The following is a 19,161-nucleotide window of genomic DNA, read 5'->3' on the forward strand; positions in this document are numbered from 1 at the left end:
CATGGTGCCTGAAATTCCATCTTTATTTGTGAATTCGTAAGAGTATGCATCTTTGAGAATTCCTACTTAAATACAAATGATTCTAGGTGGGGGAACCATATTATATTATGTCTCACATTAGCATGAAGTCATTTATCTTAGAAGTAGAAACTGAGTTAGAGAATTGTAGAGACGAATGGGCCCTTGGGGGATCATTTAGCTCAGTGGTTTTCAAAATATGCTTCGGCAAAGCCCTTGCATTTTTATGATGGTACCTCTGGGCTGCCATTCAGGCCAAGAAGGGCAGGAGGGGAGGATGGAGGGCACAGAGCACCACTGTGCTTCAAAGCCAAGTTTCCATGCTGGAGAAAGTTTTAAAAACCACAACTCTCTTTTATTTTATAGGTTCAAAGTCCAAGGTTGCCACTAGGTTAATGTAGCCTGAATTCAGAGGGCTGGTCAGTGGCAGAGCAGGGCCTACAATTCCGGATTCTGCCCCTTAGGACTGTGCTCTCCACCATTCTGTGCTTCCCTCGGTGAGTTGCAGATGTGTGTTAAGAAGACGGGATGGTGAGACTCGAGATGGGTAAGTTTTGATAGGAGGAGAGCGAAGGGGGCAGATCCAGGTCTGGGCTTCAGTGGGGATGCCACAGAGTTATGGGCAGTAGACAGTCCTGGGCACTTGGAGTAGTCAGGGCTGATGGGAACGAGAGAGGCCGCTGAGGACACCTGACCCCCTTCACAAATCTGTTGAGACTCAACATTTGTGAAATCTCTCTATCTCGGGCCATTGCAAATAATGCTGTTTATCTTAGAGTTGTATAGCTTTATGGTTTACAAAATGCTTTTATAATTTCACGTTTGATCTTCAAAAACTCCTACTTTGAGGGCTAGATATTATATTTTCTAGTTTCCATGTGAGGATACCAATGGGTTAGAGAAGGCAGGTGTCTCTCCTGAGCTCCTAGGGCTGTGACCTAAAGCATGTCTCCGCTGACTCCCCATCCTGAGCTCCTTCCCACCATCCTGTAACATCTCCCCACCCCCACACTGGCAACTACTTTCCCCAGCCTGTCTCTGTCTTTGCAGCCAGACACCAAGGCATTCAGACATAAACATAATCTGTGTCCACGCTTGTAATTTGGCTGACCTGTTACCTGGCTTCTTTCTTTTACCACGAGCTTGGTGAGTATAGCCGTAGGTGTTACTGTCAGTGAACCAATAACGTGTGTGTGTCTGGGGAAATGGGCAGGAGACAGGGCCACAGGTGATACTCTTTGTGGTTCTGAAACAACATTTCTGGGACATTGGAGGGGCACCTTTTCTCACTCTCTTGTTTGTCATCAACACTGATCAATGACAGCAATGGTGCGCCATCAAAAGGAAGAAAGGAAATGTAAGTAAAAAAGTGCTGCTCTTGCTGATGTTGGGTTGACACTCCAACATCCGTTCCATCTCCATCTGTGTAAGCAGCCATGTGGTTTCTGGAATTGACCCTGGCTCCTGGGAAGGGTTCTTTAGTAGACTAAACCAACTAGGATAATACCCTCCCCTTGTCAGTGATTGGTTCAGGGACCCAGTGTAACCCAGTCAGTGCATGGCATCCCTCTGGTGATTATTATTGGTCCTAGGTTGGAGGAGTCTCTCTCTCTCTCTCTCCTGCTATCCTCCCAATTACTAATGGCAGCTCTCATGTAACCATGAGGACAGCCACTCTTAAAAAGAAGCCTATACTTTAGATGATAGAGCAGAGGATGGGAAGAACCTGGGTTCTAGAAAGATTGATTAGCCAGTTGCGGAGCCCACCCACCTCCAGTTTTTCTGATATGTGGGATAATACATTTCTTTATGGTCTTTTTTACTTTAGCCAAAAGATCTAACTGACATGATGACCTTTAGAACACAAGAATTTAGGGCGCCTGGGTGGCTCAGTTGGTTGAGCAACTGCCTTCAGCTCGGGTCATGATCCTGGAGTCCCGGGATCGAGTCCCGCATCGGGCTCCCTGCTCGGCGGGGAGTCTGCTTCTCCCTCTGACCCTCCCCCCTCTCATGTGCTCTCTCACTCTCATTCTCTCTCTCTCAAATAAATAAATAAAATCTTAAAAAAAAAAAAAAAAAAAAAAAAAAAAAAAAAGAATTTATTGTCTCCAGAAGGGAGATGGCATCTCACCAAGCAACCCATATTTGTGCCCAGGAGTCCCTGGTGACCAGGGGCCTATGTTTGTGAAACAGATGGTCCAAGTTAGGGGGAACTTTCTGCATGGAAATGTCATCCCATGATCTCCAAGCTGTACTTCAAGGGTAATTGAATCTGTGCAAACATGTTGACGGTGGAACAGATTAACATGTTATAATTTATCAGGCCTTCGTAGACGTAATGCCCGAACACAGGGGAATGCCTTTCACAGTGATTCTCTAGTTCAGTGGAGTCGGACTTTTGCATGGGGCTCTGCAAATCACATGGTGTGGCTCCGGGCAGGGCAGCAAACTGTAACCTGTGGACCAACTCTGGTCACACTCTTGTGTTTCTGTATTGTTTATTCTTTCACACTACAACAGCAGAGCTGTGTGCAACAGAAACTGTATGGCTCACAAAGCCCTTTCAGTTTGCTGACCCCTGGTATCCAGCACCGTCCACTTGGCCTGGAAGTAGTGGCCATCTGGGCAGATCCACAACGTAGCCGGGCGAGGGCTGTCATACCAGTGACCACGCTTGTGAACAATGATCTGTTATCAGGGTGTTCGGGCGGAATACATCAATCCTGTTGTTCTTCCAGTGTAAGTACTGATGTGGTGGGATGGCAAGAAATTTCCCTTAGAAACAAATCCTATTTCCACTAATCCCTATTTATAATACCAGGTATGTATTCCTCTAGAAAGCCCCTCCCTGTTAGACTGCACTGGGAATGTCTGAGGATGTGGTTAAGGTGATGGTCACCCGTAGGTCACCCATAGGTCTCTTCACACGGCTCTGCGTGTGGTTCTAATAGGACATCACCTCTATTATAGGCACTAGGATATAAATGAAAGCTCTCAGAGCCTTTCCCAAGGGCAGGGTTTTCAAAGGGAGGAAGAAGAGAGTGTTTTTGCACCAGGAACCTGTGGAGCAGAGGGAACCTCAGAAAGTGGCAAAAAGGGTGTCCTGGCGACACGCTCTGCGATTGTACCAGTGTGCAGTGGACCGGCCCTAACCACACTTGACCGATTTCCATGAACACCAAATAAGAGGGCTGATGAAGCACTTCATACAGCGACAGTGTTCATATATGAGGCAGTAAGCCCGTGCCTCTACTCCCTGCCTGCTCCCCTGGAAGGCGGCAGAGAATTCCTTCTCAAGTTGGCACAACAATGAGAAGAGTGGTGGGGCTGCCTGCCCCTGGGGGGGGGTGGGCGGGTGTGATGCCGCAGCGGTGGGGAGGGGTCTGGTGTTGTCAGCGAAAAGAGAGATAGGCTGTCACGCCCACGCCTTTTCAGGCATTTCTCCCTCCAGCCGCTCTCTACCAACCCCGAGGTTGATTTATCCAAAATGCAAATCTGATCATATTATTCTCCTACTTAAAATCTTGCAATAGTTCCGTGGATAAAATCCCAACTCCTGTGCTCGGGCTCCTGCCCACTCCTCCAGCCTCATCTCTCCAGCCACCCTGAGCCGACTGGGCCACGTGTCCTGCTGCCAGGCTTTGTCCGCATTGCTCCCGCCCCAGTCCTTGACCTGGCTAATCATCCTTCCCCACCACAATTCAGGTCAAAGGCTACCTTGTCTGGACCCCTTCCTTGCCATTCAGCCCCCTACCCACTTCCCCAGCCTGCCACCCCCATTTGGGTTAGAGGCTTACTTGCCCTACTAGAGGGTACTGTCTGTCTTCTTCACTGCCACCTAAATTCCTTTAAGGGCACTGACTAGGACTTAAGATTCTCATTTCCCTGGCATGTCACGTGATATCTACCACATAGTAGACACTCCCACCACAGGCACTGAAAGCCTGGCCTTTGAGAACCTAGGACAGAGCCTAAGTGACACATGCTTTGCTGTGACCATGGTGTTAGGACCGGGAATCTCCTCTGGTGTTTTAGAAATGGATGATCATAGTGGGACACGCATCCCTTTTCTCTTTTCAGGTACCCAGGGAACATTAAACTTTTCTAGGCAGCTGTGCTCCCAGGGCATTCTTTTGAAGTTTTGGCATTACACAGACCACCAACAAAATGTGTCGAGGAGCCTGCACTAGACTGGAAATGAAAAACATCCTCTCAGCTGAATTTTTCAGAGCTCCTCCTCGAAGGGCAGAACCTGATCCCAGGGTTTCTACCCCAGGACTTGGCCTTGAGGGTGAGTAAAGAAGATACCATGTCATCTAAATGTGTCCTGAGTGACCAACCTCATTATAAAGAGTGTAGCTGTTTCTGGCTCCCTGTGGAAGTGTGACATCCCCAAGGGGGAAATGAGCCTTTTCTGCTCTTCGATGCAGTAGCTATTGTGTATTAATACCAAGAAGCCTGTCTCTGCCTTTGGAAACAGACTGGACCCATCAGGGCAGATACAGCAGAGGAATCCCCAGGGGGTGGTGCTAGGACAAAAGGAAGTTGTCTCTCAGGTTGGAGATGCGAAGGCCATAATGTGACTTCATAGCCTTGTTCAGGATTATTTAATAAGTTATTCTGAACACACCCCGTACATTATAAGGGAACTGAACGCGGGGTTTAAATTCTAGTGCTATTCTATAATAATAACTTATTAAAAACCAGTAGGCTCCAGTGTCTGCAGCTGACTGAGCAGTGGCGAGCCCCAGCTCTCTAGATTCTGAGATTACCACTGGGCATTTCTGCTCAGTGGCTGCAAGACACGTCAGCACAGACAAAGTGTCCCCAAACCAGGAATCAGCCTCTTGGAGCCTGCCTTGTTAACACAAATATAAAGAGGCATAAGAACAGCATGTACTTATCACAAACTCCGTGAACACATGGGTGGAATGTCACTTACATAACCTGGCAGGTAGCAGTTGTGCCGTAATGTTACACACCCCGGCTTTCTTAAACCAGCAGAAATCTCTAAGGTCTTCTTTAAAAAAAGGAGTCTTTCCGTTTTCTACTGGAGACAATGCTCACAGCATGAGTAATGCCCATCAGTTATCAGTAATTTAGCAGATTGTGCCAGTGTTGACATTTGTTCTTGGCTTAATTGTGCGTGCGTGTGTGTTTTAAACAATGATGCAGCTGTCCCCATTGCTGGCAATTAGGGTATAAAAATGGTGTTCACTGAATCTGGCATAGTGATCAGCCATCCATGTGTTTACTCTTTTGTTTGCAAGGCCTTCCGAGTGTTTGCTGCAATTCCACAATCAGAATATAGATTTGGCTTAAAATGGAACCTAGATCCATATATTAATAGCAACAACAGGGACTGCAGACCTCCTTGTTTCAAGATCTTTGGTCTCTGACTCCACTGCTGAGGCTTGTATCGGGGTGTACGTTAAAGGTACCTCCCAACTTGATACGAAGATGGTCGGATTTAAGACACTGGTAGGATTAGGAGAGCCCTGTCAGCAGAGGTGCACTGGACTATTGCTGGTCATTTGCACGGTATCAAGTGATCCGAACACACCGCACATAGAAGACTACCCCAGAGTTCCAGCTGTGGCCAAAGTCAGCATCGGCCCTCACTGCAGATTCCTGCAGGCCACCTGGCCATCAAGGAGAGTCTGCACCCAGCGTTAAGTAACTCCTTTCTCTGGACTCTTTTGGCTCTTAGCTTGGTGGGTTTTTCGCTATTAGATTAGGTGGTTAATGTTAGCATCAGCTAGGGTGGGGACCAATTCCCATTAGGTCATGGCAGGTTTGAATCAAATACCTATGAAAAGAATAACCTGGCCCTTTGGAAAACTGTTTGGCAGGAGTCACTAAAGCTGAGCCTTCTGTGACCCAGCAATTTCACTTCTAAATACCGCTACCCACAGACAAGCGTGCATATATTCACCGGAAGACGCACACGGGAAGGCTCGTGGGGGCAGCTCTCCGGGGTCCGCCAACAGTCCAGTGGATAAGTAGGCTGTGCTACAGCCAGCCATGACATACTATACAGAAATAAGATCGAACAAACTAGAACTGTGTCTGTAAACCCCCTGAACCACAGCATGCGCAGTATTCGTTTTCTGGCACTGGGAAACAAATGACCGACCAATTCAGTGGCTGAAAACAACATGGGCTTTTACCAGCTCACAGTGGTGTAGGTCTTAAATCTTGCTTCTCCTCAGAGGGCCTCACAGGCCAGGAGCTCAGGACCCTCTTCCCAGTTCATTCAGGTTGTGGCGGAATTCAGGGTCTTTCTTGTGATTGGAGGACTGAGGTCCCCCATTTCCTTGCGGCCTGCGGGCCAGGAGCCAGTCTCGGCTCTCAGAGGCCGTCAAGAGCTCTTGCCACGTGGACCCCTCTGTCGCCAAAGCCAATAGTGAAGAGCTTCCCTCGAGTCCATCTGTCTCATGCTCCAAAATCTGTCACCAGGAAGAGCTTAGTCCCTTGTAAGGGCTCATGTGATCAGGCCCACTGAGAATAGTCTCCCTTAAAGCCAACTGATTTGGGCCTTAATTACATCACACAATCCCTTTACAGCAGCACCTAGATTGATGGTCGATTGAATAACTGGGAGAAAGTGCGAGTACCAGAGAGGATGAGGAATCTCAGGGGCCATCTTAATTCTTCCTACCATACACAACGACATGGAGGAATCTTCCAGCTGATGGTGAGCGAAAGAAATCAGACATGAAAGAATATATAAGGTATGATTCTGTTTGTATAAAATGCAAGAACGGGAAGCACTGATCTTTGGGGTTAAAAGTCAGAATAATGGTTACTCTTGAGTACATAGTAACTGGAAAGGATCAGGGGAGGGGTCTTGGGTGGGGGGACTGATAATGTTTTTGTTTCTTGATCTGTGTGCTGGTTACATGAGTGTGTTCAGCTTGTGGAAACTCAGCAAGCTGTACATTTTTAGAATAATTTAGATTTCTTATTTTAAAATAGATTCGTTTTGTTTTTCCAAGGCACTATGTGTTCAAAGACAGCTATCAGAGAGGGTACTTGATGGGGGTGGGGAATCAGCAGGAAAAGAAAGGAAATGAGAGTGCTTCACCAGCAGTGATGGGGATGGTACCTCATGACCTCTGCAGGGGAGGGCCAGCGAAGTGAAAAATTAAACTCTATCAACTTGGACTGCTGTGCAGCACCCACCACATAATGTGTGTGGTCCGGTGCAAAGCAAAATGCAGGGCCTCCTAGTTCAAAAATTACTATTATTTTTTTAAAGATTTTATTTTATTTATTTGACACACACAGAGAGGAGAGAGCAAGCCCAAGCAGGGGGCGTGGCAGGCAGGGGAGAAGCAGGCTCCCCGCTGAGCAAGGAGCCCGATGCGGGGCTTGATCCCAGGACCTTGGGATCATGACCTGAGCCAAAGGCAGCCGCTTAACCGACTGAGCCACCCGGGTGCCCCTAGTTCAAAAATTATTAAGAAGTTAAAGACAGCAAGAGTGGAACATTAAGCCAAGGGTGGGGGCGCGGGCGGGGCACTGGTCCCCGACCCATGAAGCCAGCCCTGCCTCTCTGGGGGAAAATGCCACATCTCCCATTCCAAACACTTCTTGCTAGGTGAGTTACTTTGGGCAACTAGAGCTTTGGTCCTTTTGATTGTAAAGTGGGTTAGCTAGAGGCTAGCAGGCGCTAATTCAATTAATATATGCAAGAGCAAGCACTTTTTGATGTGTAAGACACCAAATAAATACAGGATTATAAGAATGGGTCATCTAAATGTTTATGTGTTCTTTCTTTAATTGACCTCATAGATATTTTGGTACATAAACTCTTTACAGATAGCACAGGGTCCACTGCCACCTTGTGCATTAACACGAATTCCAAGCTTATTGGTGAATAAGCCAACATGATTAGGGAATCATGAGATTTGCCTCCCTGTTCCTTGGTCTTTCCAGCTCACAGAGCGAACTACTAAAGGGTAAGGCCAGAGCACTGGAGTCTGGACGCTTCCTCATCAAAGTCACTTTTTCTTGCTGCGATTAGAGTTTCAGTCTAGTTGGGAGCCGAATCCTTGCCCGGACTCCAGAACCTTCCCAGTGGTTGTGGGGCCCTGGAAAGGGGTGCCCTGAAATCATCCAGCGAGGGCTCCATGGTGAACGCCGCGGGCACGTGACTCTCCAGGCCTCGGGAGACTGCGGTGTCAGGATGACAGGGCTGGCACCTGGCTTTCAGGGCAGGGGATTAGGAAAAGGGGAGCGCATTTAGGGACTTGGATTTCTGAAGAGGCCCGACTTCTGTGTTTATTTTCCCCGGCGTGCCCTCTGAAGCACAAACCTTTCCAGACTTGCTGACTTTACTAAAGCTTTTGGGGACCGTGGTACCGTAAGGCGGCCGGCTGCCTGACCTAAGATTTATGAGCGGCTCCAAGGATGAGACAAGGTCCCAGTGTCTCGGTGACAACAAGGTCTTTGACGAACAGCCGCGGGCTGCAGCTGGGGAGAGGGAGGAGGCCTGTGGTCGGGGTGTAGAGCCTCTGGATTTTCTCCCTGCAGGAGTTGGGTGCCCGGGGCGCAGGCGGGCAGCCCCGCAGGCCATCAGCATGCAGGAGCCGCGCGCGCCGTCCTTGAAGGGTTGCCCGCTGACCTTGCTCCGCTTTCTCCGGAGAAATCTCCCGAGCGCGAGGACGCGGTCACCGCGGTGACTCAGTGCCCTGCGCACCGCAAGCAAACGCTCCCTTCCAGCATGCCCAGCTCCGCAGCCGCGGCTTCCCCTTCCTGCCCCCTTTTTTAATTCCACGATTCAAACCCGGCGTTTTCCGCTCCACCCCTCCCCCCCCCCTCCACCGCCCGCCAGTCATTCGCCAGCCCGTCCGGGTGTTTGGTCCCCCCCACCTCCCATCTGCAGAACTGAAGGCCAACCTTCGCGCTGCCTCGCTGCGGGCCCGGGGATCGGACGTGGCCCGCCCGGGGCTGGGCACCGCGCGGGGCGACCGCGATCCGGAGCCCGACCGGAGGGGGCGGTGCGCCGCGCTCTCCGCTGCTCGGGCGGACGGCACCCGGGCCCGGCTCCCCATTGGTCGTCACCTCGGCGGGGAGGGGCCGCCCCGGCCCCGGGGCACCTGGAGTCGCCTGTCCGCAGGGAAATCGGCGGCTGCCGGGCACGGGCGCCCAGAGGTAAAGGCGTCCGGAGGGAAGGCCCGGGGCCGCGGCCGAGCTCTCGGCCACCGGCTCTGCCCTGCCCTCCGCCCCGGCGCCGGCCACGCTCGGATGCCCCCTGCGCCCGCCCCGCCAGGCGGAAACTTTGCCCCTCCAAGTCCCCCGCCCGCCTAACAGCGCCGAGAGGCGCCTGGTCGACCGCGCGCCCCGCCGGGGCCCCTAAACCCCGCGCGTGATTGCGGGGGCCCCCCGGTTCCCGGCGCCCGCCGCGCCCCGCCGTGTGCGAGCGGCCGCCAGGATGCGCTACGCGGACCCCTCGGCGAACCGGGATTTGTTGGGGAACCGAACTTTACTCTTCATTTTCATCTGCGCCTTCGCCTTGGTGACCTTGCTGCAACAGATCTTGTACGGCAGAAACTACATCAAGAGGTAAGAAAGTCCGAGCGCGGGTGGGGGTGCACGGAGCTCGCGGGCGAGCCCCCAGGTGGCGGCCGCAGCGTCGGCCCAGGCGTCCCCGGAGTGAGTGACCCCGGGGTCGGCACTTTGGCCGCGAGCAGCGCCGCGTTAGGTTTGGGTCCTGGCGCTCCGAAGCGCATCTCTCCTCCCAGCGGCAGCAGAGAGCCTGCCCTGCGTGGGCCGGAGGGGCCCGACAACTTTGTTCTCTTGTGAAAATGGGGGACGGCTTGGAATTCCGAGCGGCCACGCTGATGACAAATCCATCTGAACGCCCCGAGGGGCCACAGGGGTCAGATCGGTGTCCCCCAAATCTACAGTGCCATGGCCGTTTGGTTGGAGGGGAGGCTCCCGGGAGTGGAGGGCTCAAAACCGGATAGGATTACCCTGTGAGTCCTGAACTCCTGTGGGGGCTCTTGGGGGAAAAGCATCCCCCCCACCCCGGAGCGCCAGGTTAGGTGGGGAGTGATAGTGGGCTGGGACTGCGACAGGGATCGTCAGTTTTCATAAACCAGTAACCACTGGGTGTGTGAAACTCACAACCTGATCCGTCCTGAAACAGATGGTTCTCTCTCAGGCTTACCCAGAAGGTCAGAGCTGCAGCGGGAGTTAACTCTCCCCTCGTTGGGCTCTCTTCCTACCCCTTGCTCCCCCAATCCACCGCCAACTCTGTTGGGAGAAGGAGCGGTAGGAGGTGTCACAGCCCGGGTCCCTGTGTGTGCGAAAATGCCGGCCGTTTTTGTTCTGCTGGCGAGGAGAGACGCTTCGGGGTACTCTGCCCCCTTTCAGAGCTTGGGGATAGCGCTGACCCCAGGATACTCCCACGTCAGAGCCCCTTTTGGAAATAGCCTATCTCTCCTTTTGCCTGGAGGTTTGTTCTTTGCTGCAGTTAGGCTACTTCACTCCCCCCCCCCCCACCTTCCCAGAGCTGGGGAGTATGAGGCCTCTTGCCTGGGACATTTGTTTTTTAGCCAGCCACGGCCCCTGACCTCCCCAGACAGCATTCTTCCCTGGGGGAGGGCAGCTGATGAGCTTTGCATGGTGCTGGTGGCTTTAAAGGACATTTTCAGTCTCCTGGCTGGCTTGGGTCTGCCTCCCCTTCTAGCTACTGCCGTCCCTCCAAGATAACCCCATGCAAGGACTGCCGGGCCCCTGCTGGCCTCCACCTGCTGCACTTGTTACCTCCTCAGCAGGTGACTCTGGGTTCCTGCACCCTGTTGGCACCTGCTCAGCACTGCTGGGGCTGCTGGGGTCCCTGCTGCCTTGTCAACAGTGGGAAAACATCAGTACCCATGCTCAACGCCAGCTCGTCTACTAACTGCTTGCTCTGGCAAGCCCTCCCTGGTCTTGCGTGGATGTGCGAGCTGCCCAGAATTCAGCGGGCATGCCAGTTGCCTCCCATCCTCCCTCACACACAGATCCTAACTCCCTGAATCTCAGATGCCACCTCTCAGGCCTCACTCCAGGGATGTGGGGTAATCCAGTCAAGCAAGCAGAACTGGCCTATACTTGATCCTGGAAGGATGCTGTGGGGGTCTGTGAAGAGGCAGATGGTGTGGTCTTGGTGTTCAGGAGGCTTGAGATCTCTTTGGGGAAACGGAATAACCGCAGAGGAGATAGTTAAGTAATAAGTGTTAACTTGTCTGAGGAAGGAGGTACCAATGGGCTGGAGTAGTTAGGGAAGACTGCCTGGAGGAGGTAGAACCTGAGTGGGCCCTCGAAGGAAGGGTGAGATTTAGATGCATGTGTGTGCGGGGAACGTGCACATCCAGAACTGAAGAGCGTGCGAGCAAAGGTGCAGAGATGGGGCACCACCTCCTTTCCCCTCTCCCATGCCCGGACTACCCACTCATGCGTTCACCTGTCTTGTTTCGTATACATACAATCATAATGAACTGACTTGATGTGATTATTGGTCTGTGTCCTGTCTAGAAACACCTCACACTTGAGTGTTCCCCAAGCAGAGATCTTGGGACAGCCTCATGAGAATTGCTGATATGCAGATGCTTGGGCTCAGAATTGGACTCTCTGGGGATAGATCCAGTACGTGCTTGTTACCAGATCCCCACATGGTTCCTTACAAGCTCCCCCTGCTGCTCTAGACCCACAGTTCTCAAGAGAGAACAATGTTACCCCCAGGCGATATCTGGAAACATTTTTGGTTGTCACACTGGGAGAGGAGAGTGCTACTGGTGTCTTATGGATAGAGGCCAGGGATGCTGCTGAAGATCCCACAGTGCATCATCTGCTTCCCACAGGAAAGCGTTATCCAGCCCTAAATATCAATAGGGCTGAAGTGGAGAAACCCTGCTCTGGACCGAAAGCTCCGTGAGGCAGGGTTTCACTCTGTTTTGGTACCACCTGCACCCTGAGCACCAAATATGATGCCTGGCACGTAGTAAGCTCTCAATAAATATTGGATAATGAAGAAATGATTAAAAGTGGTATGTGTGTATGTGTATATGTCTGCGTGTGCCCACGTGCGCCCAGGGTAACTGGAAGACACAGTGAAGAAATGGATCCAACTGGTATAAGGGAGAAAGTGGAGAATGGGGACAGATGTAATGTTGGGTGAGTAGCTTCAGTGAGGTGCTTTGTGGGTGGGGAAGGACAGGTTGAACTGGCTTCATTCAGTCATAGGGAGCCGCATGTGGTCTTTGAGCAGGGTAATGATATGATAAAAGCCACCAGGAAGGAAGGTTATTTGGGCTTTGTAAGGAGAGGTTAGCGATGGGGAGAGGCTGGGAGGCTCTTGTTACAGCCTGGTACAAAGTGAGGAGAAGCTGGTGTGGAGGGCAGATCCACTTTGGACCTTGGGGGTTCCTGAAGGCTGTCATTCTTCGTTTCCGTGCTGAGCTGGGCTGATGATGTATTCAGCAAAGCCTCCATTGTTTGCCACCTTACAAAGAGCTCAGAGGCACAAAGGTGACAAGCTATTTCAGTGAGAATTCGGGACAGACTTCACCAGAAGGGAGTGAGGGATGTGAGTTGGTATGTGTTCTTTCCTTGGACCCCTGGTCTCTGCCTGTGCTGTGCTGTGGCCACTTCTGTGGGTGTCCGTTGGAGCGATCGGGACTCTGGGGGCCCATCTTGCAAACACTTCCGGTGCTCAGGAGGGGAGAAGGTGGGCAGTGCAGATGGCTCAGGGGGCATGGTGTCTCCGTGGAGAAAGTGCGCACTCTGTGGACTGGGAAGAGAGCATGAGACAACGCTGTGAAGTTTGCCGTTGATGTTCTTGGCTTCCTCCTATCTGTGCTTTGTTGAACACATACTTAATGAAGATTTGCTATATGCTGAACACCACGCTAAGTGCTGAGGACAGTGGTGTGGCAGGCGGACACCGTCCAGGGTCTCCGGGGAGCTTGCAGCCTATTAGGAAGACAAAAAGGCACGTAATATGTACATAAGCCAAACTGGAGGTGTGAGCAAGGGCTTCCAGAAGTGAGGAGGGAGCCGTAGTGGATTAGGATGGCTTCAAGGTGCATGGAGGCATTTGAAGGGGGTCTTGAAGAAAGGAAAATGATCCGTAGGCCTGGGGGAGGAGGAAGGAAGGGGGATGAAAGCCAGCTTGAATAAGGATAACAAAGTGCAGGGGAGAGCTAAGTAGTTCTGCATGACTCAAATATCACAGCTGTGTAGCTGGGGGCAAGGTGAGGCAGGCAGGGCCTGGTTATGGAGATTCGAGTAGGAAATGTGTGAGAAGAAGCATGTCTGGAGGGAAGAGGGTAACAAATTTGAGTCTGGATCTGTTAGGACACTCACTGCAAGGAGATCCACATGGAGCTATCCACCAGCTCTTTGGAAATGAGCTCCAGAACTGTGGGTGGAGAAGAGCCAGGCTAGCAATGCAGATTATTTAGTCACCATCAAAATCAGTGTTTTCCCAACTTTTATAATTGTTAGCCACTGTAAGAACTGTGTTATACCCAGGGATCTAGAACACACTCACATACACATCTGAAACAGCCATTTTGTGAAACTATGTTTGGCCTTATTATAAGAAATGTGCTTTAATATTTTCTATTCCACTTCATTTACAAAATAAATTCGGCCTTAAAAAGGAAGGGAAATCTGATACATAACATGGATGAATCTTTTTTTTTTCTCAACATGGATGAATCTTGAAGATATTATGCTAAAATAAACCAGACACAAAATGACAGATATTCTATGGTTCTACTTATATGAGGCACCTGGATTAGTCAATTCATAGGGACAGAAAGTAGAATGGTGGTTGCCAGGGGCTGGAGGTGGGGTGGGAGGTTAGTGTTTAATGGGGACAGAGATTCAGTTCGGGAAGATGAAAAGGTCTTGGAGACGGATGGTGGTGATGGCTGCATAATGGATTGACTACACTTAATGCCACTGAACTGTAGACTTAAAAATAGTTAAAACGGTAAATTTCTGTTATGTATATTTTACCACAATACAAGAGTTGAAAAAATTCTCGGGGTAACCCACCAAGTTGATTTTATAACTTGTTGGTTTGAAACCCTTAGTTAGAAAAACACTGGTCCCCGTGATGAGGTTGGATGAGATCACCCAGGAGAGAGCAGAGTGAGGATGATGAAGGCCGGGGCACAAAGGAGAGCCTTAAGGACTGCCTGCATCTAAGGGTCCAGAGAGGAGAGCTGGCTCTGGAAACTGAGGCTGCAGAGAGGTAGAGGGGAATGTGTGTTAAGGAAACCAAGGCATAATGGTGCCAAGCAGAGAGCGGTCACCTGTGATCAGGTAGGATAAGGCCTACCTGATTTGGATTTGGCTATATGGGCAAGCACAGTTCTGGGGGGGCGGGAGCGATGGGTCAAAAGAAGGATTTTCTAGAATCAGGAGCATGGAATTTGTACCCTCTTCCTTTAAGACCTCCACTGCCCCCAAGCTCCTTTGTTAGTGCTAAAATCATCACATGAACTTGCATCCCTAGAGTGCAGAGGACTAAAAGTACTTACACTTTAACAGAGGGGCAGGGAAAGGGCAGTAGGTTTTTGTTGTTGTTGTTGTTTCTCTGTTAGTTAGAAAGAAAGGTCACTGTAGATTTTGTTTTTACAATCTGGTCTCAACCTGCCTTTTAAACTTAATCTCAGAGAAAGACCAGATAGGCATGGACCTCGCATGTCCTCTTTTTATGTCTTTCAATGACATTTTATAATTCTTCGTAAAGAATTTGAACATTGCTAGGCTTATTTCTAGCCACATAGTTTTTACTGCTATTGTAAAAATTTATTTTTAAAAATTATATTTTCTAAACATTTGTATATATACAAATGTATATACTAAAGTATATATATATATATATGTATATATATGTAGTAAATACAGTATTTGTATAGTATTTGTAGCTAGTATATAGAAATAAATCTGATTTTCTTGTATATTGATTTTATAACCAGCAACCTGGATAATGTATACGTAATGACAATAATTTGTCTGTAGAGTCTTCTGGGATTTCTACATAGACTTTTTTTTTTTCTTTTATCACAACCCTGTACTTTAATTATTTTTCTTGTCTCATTGAGCTGGCTAGGACCTTTGATAATAAGGTTCAATAAAAATGTCATAGTGAATATCCTGGCTTTAATCCTGATTTTTTTTCTTTTTTCTTTTTAAAATAGCTTTATCCAAATACAATTTGCCCATTTAAAGTGTACAGTTAAGTGACTTTTGGTATATTCACACCATTGTGCATCCATCACCACAATCAATTTTAGAACATTTTCATTATCCCGAAGAGAAACTGTACTCCTTAACCATCATCCCCCAGTACTCCCATTTCTCCTAGCTGTAGGGATGCACACATACACTAGTGTATCTTCTGTCTCCATAGGTTTGTCTGGTTCTGGACATTTCATACAAATGGAATCATATGATATGTGGTCCAATATGACTTTCATCTTTCATTAAGTGTGATGTTTTCAAGGTTCATCCATGTTATGGCATGTGTCAGTACTTCCTTCCTTTCTTTTTTTTTTTTAAGATTTATTTATTTATTTGAGAGAAAGAGAGAGCACCTGAACACGAGTGAGGGGAGGGGCAGAGAATCTCCAGCAGATTCCGTGCTAAGTGTGGAGCCTGACGTGGGGCTCGATCTCAAGACCTTGAGGTCGTGACCTGGGCTGAAATCAAGAGTCGGCTGCTTAACCGACTGAGCCACCCAGGTGCCCCAATACTTCATTTCTTTTTGTTGGTGAATAATATTCCATTTATAAATATACCACATTTTGTCTGTCTGTTCTTCAGTGGTGGAAACTGGGTGGAAACTTGTTTTCACTATTACAAATAATGCTGTGATGAGGATTTGTGTCCAGGTTTCTGTGTGGACATGCATTTTCATTTTTCTTAGGTGTATACCTGCAAGTGGGATTGCTGGGTCATATGGTAACTCTGCGTTTTACCATTTGAGGAATTGCCACACTCTTTTCCAAAGTGGTTATGCCATTTTATACTCCCTCCAAGCAGTGCATAAGGGTTCCAATTTTTCCATATTTTTTAAAACACTCATTATTATCTGTCCTTTTGGTCATAGCCATCTTGGTGGTTTTGAAGTGGTATTCCATTGTGGGTTTGATTTTGTATTTCTCTGATAACTAATGATGTAGAACATACTTTCATGTGCTTATTGGCCATTTGTATGTTTCCTTTGGAGAAATGCCTATTCACGTCCTTTGCCCATTTTTAAATTGGATGATTTGTCTTTCTGTGATTGAGTTGTGAGAGGTCTTTATGGCTTCTAAATATATTGATTTTCAAAACATTTCTCTTATTCTAGGGGTTGTCTTTTTACTTTCTTGATGATATCCTTTGAAAATTTTTAATTTTGATGAATTCTTATTCATATATATATATATTGTTGTTGGTTGCTTGTGCTTTAGGTGCTGTATCTATTAAATCATTGCCTATGTACACTGCTCAGTGTCACAAAGATTTACCCCTGTGTTTTCTTCTAAGAGTTTTAGAATTGTAGCTCTTATGTTGAGGTCTTTGCTCCATTTTGAGTTATTTTTTGTGTATTGTATGATTAAACCTGACTTTAAGGAGAATTATAGTACAAGTGTCTGCTTAAATTTTTGTTTTTGCTTTTTTTGTAGATAACCTCTAAGAGATTAAGGCTCCCTTGTGGAGTATGCTAACAAGTTTTGTTTACTTGTCTTACCGTGTTTGGATATTCATTTTATCAGATGCTTTTTCTACCTCTATTGGATGATATGTAGTTTTTTGCCTTTAATCTTTTGATGTGATAAATTACATTAATAGGTGTTAAACTTATAATTTGGGGGATAAACCCAGCTTGTTTATGGTGTATTATTTATTTTCTATGATGGGAGATTTTGTTGGCCGGTATTTTTATTTAAGATATTAAATGCTGTCTCTGTCTGGTCTTAAAACCAGTCTTGTAAAAAGAGTTGGGAATATTCCCTCTTCATTCTGTGGGATGATTTATGCAGGTCTGAGATCATCTATTCTTTGAAAGTTTGGTAGAACTCGCCTGTACAGCAATCCACACCTAATGTTGTCCTTGGGGGAAGACTGTAAGTTGCTAATTCCATTTCCTTCCTGGTTAAGATGATTTCTTCAACCACACAGGAGCAGAGGTTGGGTCTGTCTTGTCCTGCCTTTTGTAGAGCAGACTCTCCTCTATGCTGTGCCCTCCAGCCTTGCTCTCTCCTGTGCTCGGAGGGTGCAGATCTGGGCTGCCTGCGTGTGGCTGGTGCGGGCCTGAGACCTGAGGATATGAAACTGGGTCAAGGAAAAGCACAGCCCGACTCCGTGCTGTATCTGAAGTTGCACTGGAAGGCTCTCTTCATGCAACCAACCCTCCTTCTCTTCGACTGCCCTGAGAAACAGGCACAGCCCAGGAGATAGGACCACAGGGGCAGGAGGGTCTATCCAGGGGCTGGTTCTGGAGGGGGCGGGTGCCTCATGGGGACCTGGTGGAAATGGATGGTCCCCCAGAGAGGAGAAGGGATGCTGAGCTGACCGGCACCAGGGTGTGTGCTGGGCCGGCAGGATGACCTTCTTGTCTGGCTGATCAGAGCAAGCTTGTCTTGAGCATCTGATGCAGGGCTGGGATTAGGGTGAGGGAAGCCTGGCACCCAGGGGACAGGACTTGAGGAGGCCTCCCTCTCAGGGGTCTACCCTGCACCCATGTGAGCCTGGGGGGGTAGGGGCTGCCTTCAGTTTTGGGCCCTGGGAGCCTTGCTTGCCTCCCTCCAGTCCTGACCCTGACCTGCCCAGGCTGCACTTGGTCATCTGTCAGCTGCCTGTCCCTGCCCCAGATGTCCCCCAGAGATGCAGTGCTGTCCTCTCACACTCCTGCCCACCCCTCTCTCGGTCCCGTTCTTTTCTTTTTGACATCTGTACTTTTCAGGGAAATTGTACCTCTTAGAGGTCTTAGCATCTCTTCTGTGACTTATCCAGGCCCACTTACTTCTCCTCTAATACGCTCTGATCCAGAACTTCTCAAGTTTAGCCCTTAACCCTATGTGTAGGGACCCCTGTCCCCTCCCTACCACACACAGGTGAAGGATTCATCAGGTAATGATATTAATTATTAACATTCCTTAAGGGTTCATGAGCCAGGCTCTGACCTAAGGAGATAGTCCTAAATGAGGATTATTTCATTTAATCCTTACAAGAGTCCTATTAAACAGATACAGTCATCCTCATTTAATACTCACTCAGAGAGGTGAGTAACTTGTATAAGGTCACATAGCTTGCAAGACCCTTAAAAGAGATGTTTTATCCATCTCTGAATTGCCAGGACCTAGCACAGTGCCTGACATTAATTGCTGAATGAATGGATGCATACAAAGGGAACCTCTAGGGGTGCTTGGGTGGCTCAGGCAGTTAAGCATCTGACTCTTGATTTCGGCTCAGGTCATGATCTCAGGGTGGTGAGATCCAGCCCCACTTCAGGCTCCACAAGTCTGCTTGTCCCTCTCTCTCTGCTCCCCACCCCCACCCCCCGCCCAGCTGTCTCTTAAAATAAATAAATAAATAAATAATCTTTTTTAAAAAAGGAACCCCTAAACTTTTCCTAATAATTATCAAACATCAATTAAATGTGCAATCAGCTTTGTACTGGGGGGGGAGAAGGGGATGTTACTAAAGAATTATTAGCTATGATACATATTCTTAAGGAACTTAGAGCACACATAAAGAGACAAACATGAAAAATATGTAAAACTGTATAAATAAACTTGCGGTTGTGTGGCATAGGTGATAAAGCTCATAGGGTTCAAAGGATAGAGCAGTTGGCTGATGAGTAGCCCAGCAGGAGCTGATGTGGGCTTTGGAGAGCTAGTTTATTTCAGGGGGTGATTCTGGGGGACAGGCTGGGGTGTTGAGGCTGCAGGTGCAGGGGATGGAAGTCATGGAAGGCTTTTGAATTTCTTTTTATTCCCTGGTGCTTGGTGAGGCGGATGGCCTCCATCTCGGGTCTCAGTTTAGTATTCTGCAATGTGAGAGGATGAGCAGGAGGGCTGTTCTCTTTCCCAGCTCTGATGAGGGGGGCTAGCCCTTCAGCACAAAGGCTCGGGCCAGGCTTTGCCA

General features: G+C 48.7%; 1 protein-coding gene across 4 annotated transcripts in view; it reads left to right on the forward strand.

Moving 5' to 3' along the window:
* The first annotated feature begins 9,250 nt into the window (after nucleotides 1–9,250).
* Nucleotides 9,251–19,161, forward strand: part of ST8SIA5 (ST8 alpha-N-acetyl-neuraminide alpha-2,8-sialyltransferase 5) — a 54,307-nt gene continuing 44,396 nt past the window's right edge. For all 4 annotated transcript variants that reach the window (XM_036107599.2, XM_036107600.2, XM_036107601.2 and 1 more), the window contains exon 1: nucleotides 9,251–9,588. In XM_036107599.2, coding sequence (XP_035963492.1) covers nucleotides 9,458–9,588 — 131 coding nt within the window. In that variant the 5' untranslated portion in view covers nucleotides 9,251–9,457. The remainder of the gene's footprint in view (nucleotides 9,589–19,161) is intronic.

Source organism: Halichoerus grypus, chromosome 13 (assembly GCF_964656455.1).
Source record: "Halichoerus grypus chromosome 13, mHalGry1.hap1.1, whole genome shotgun sequence".
Classification (NCBI taxonomy): Eukaryota; Metazoa; Chordata; class Mammalia; order Carnivora; family Phocidae; genus Halichoerus; species Halichoerus grypus.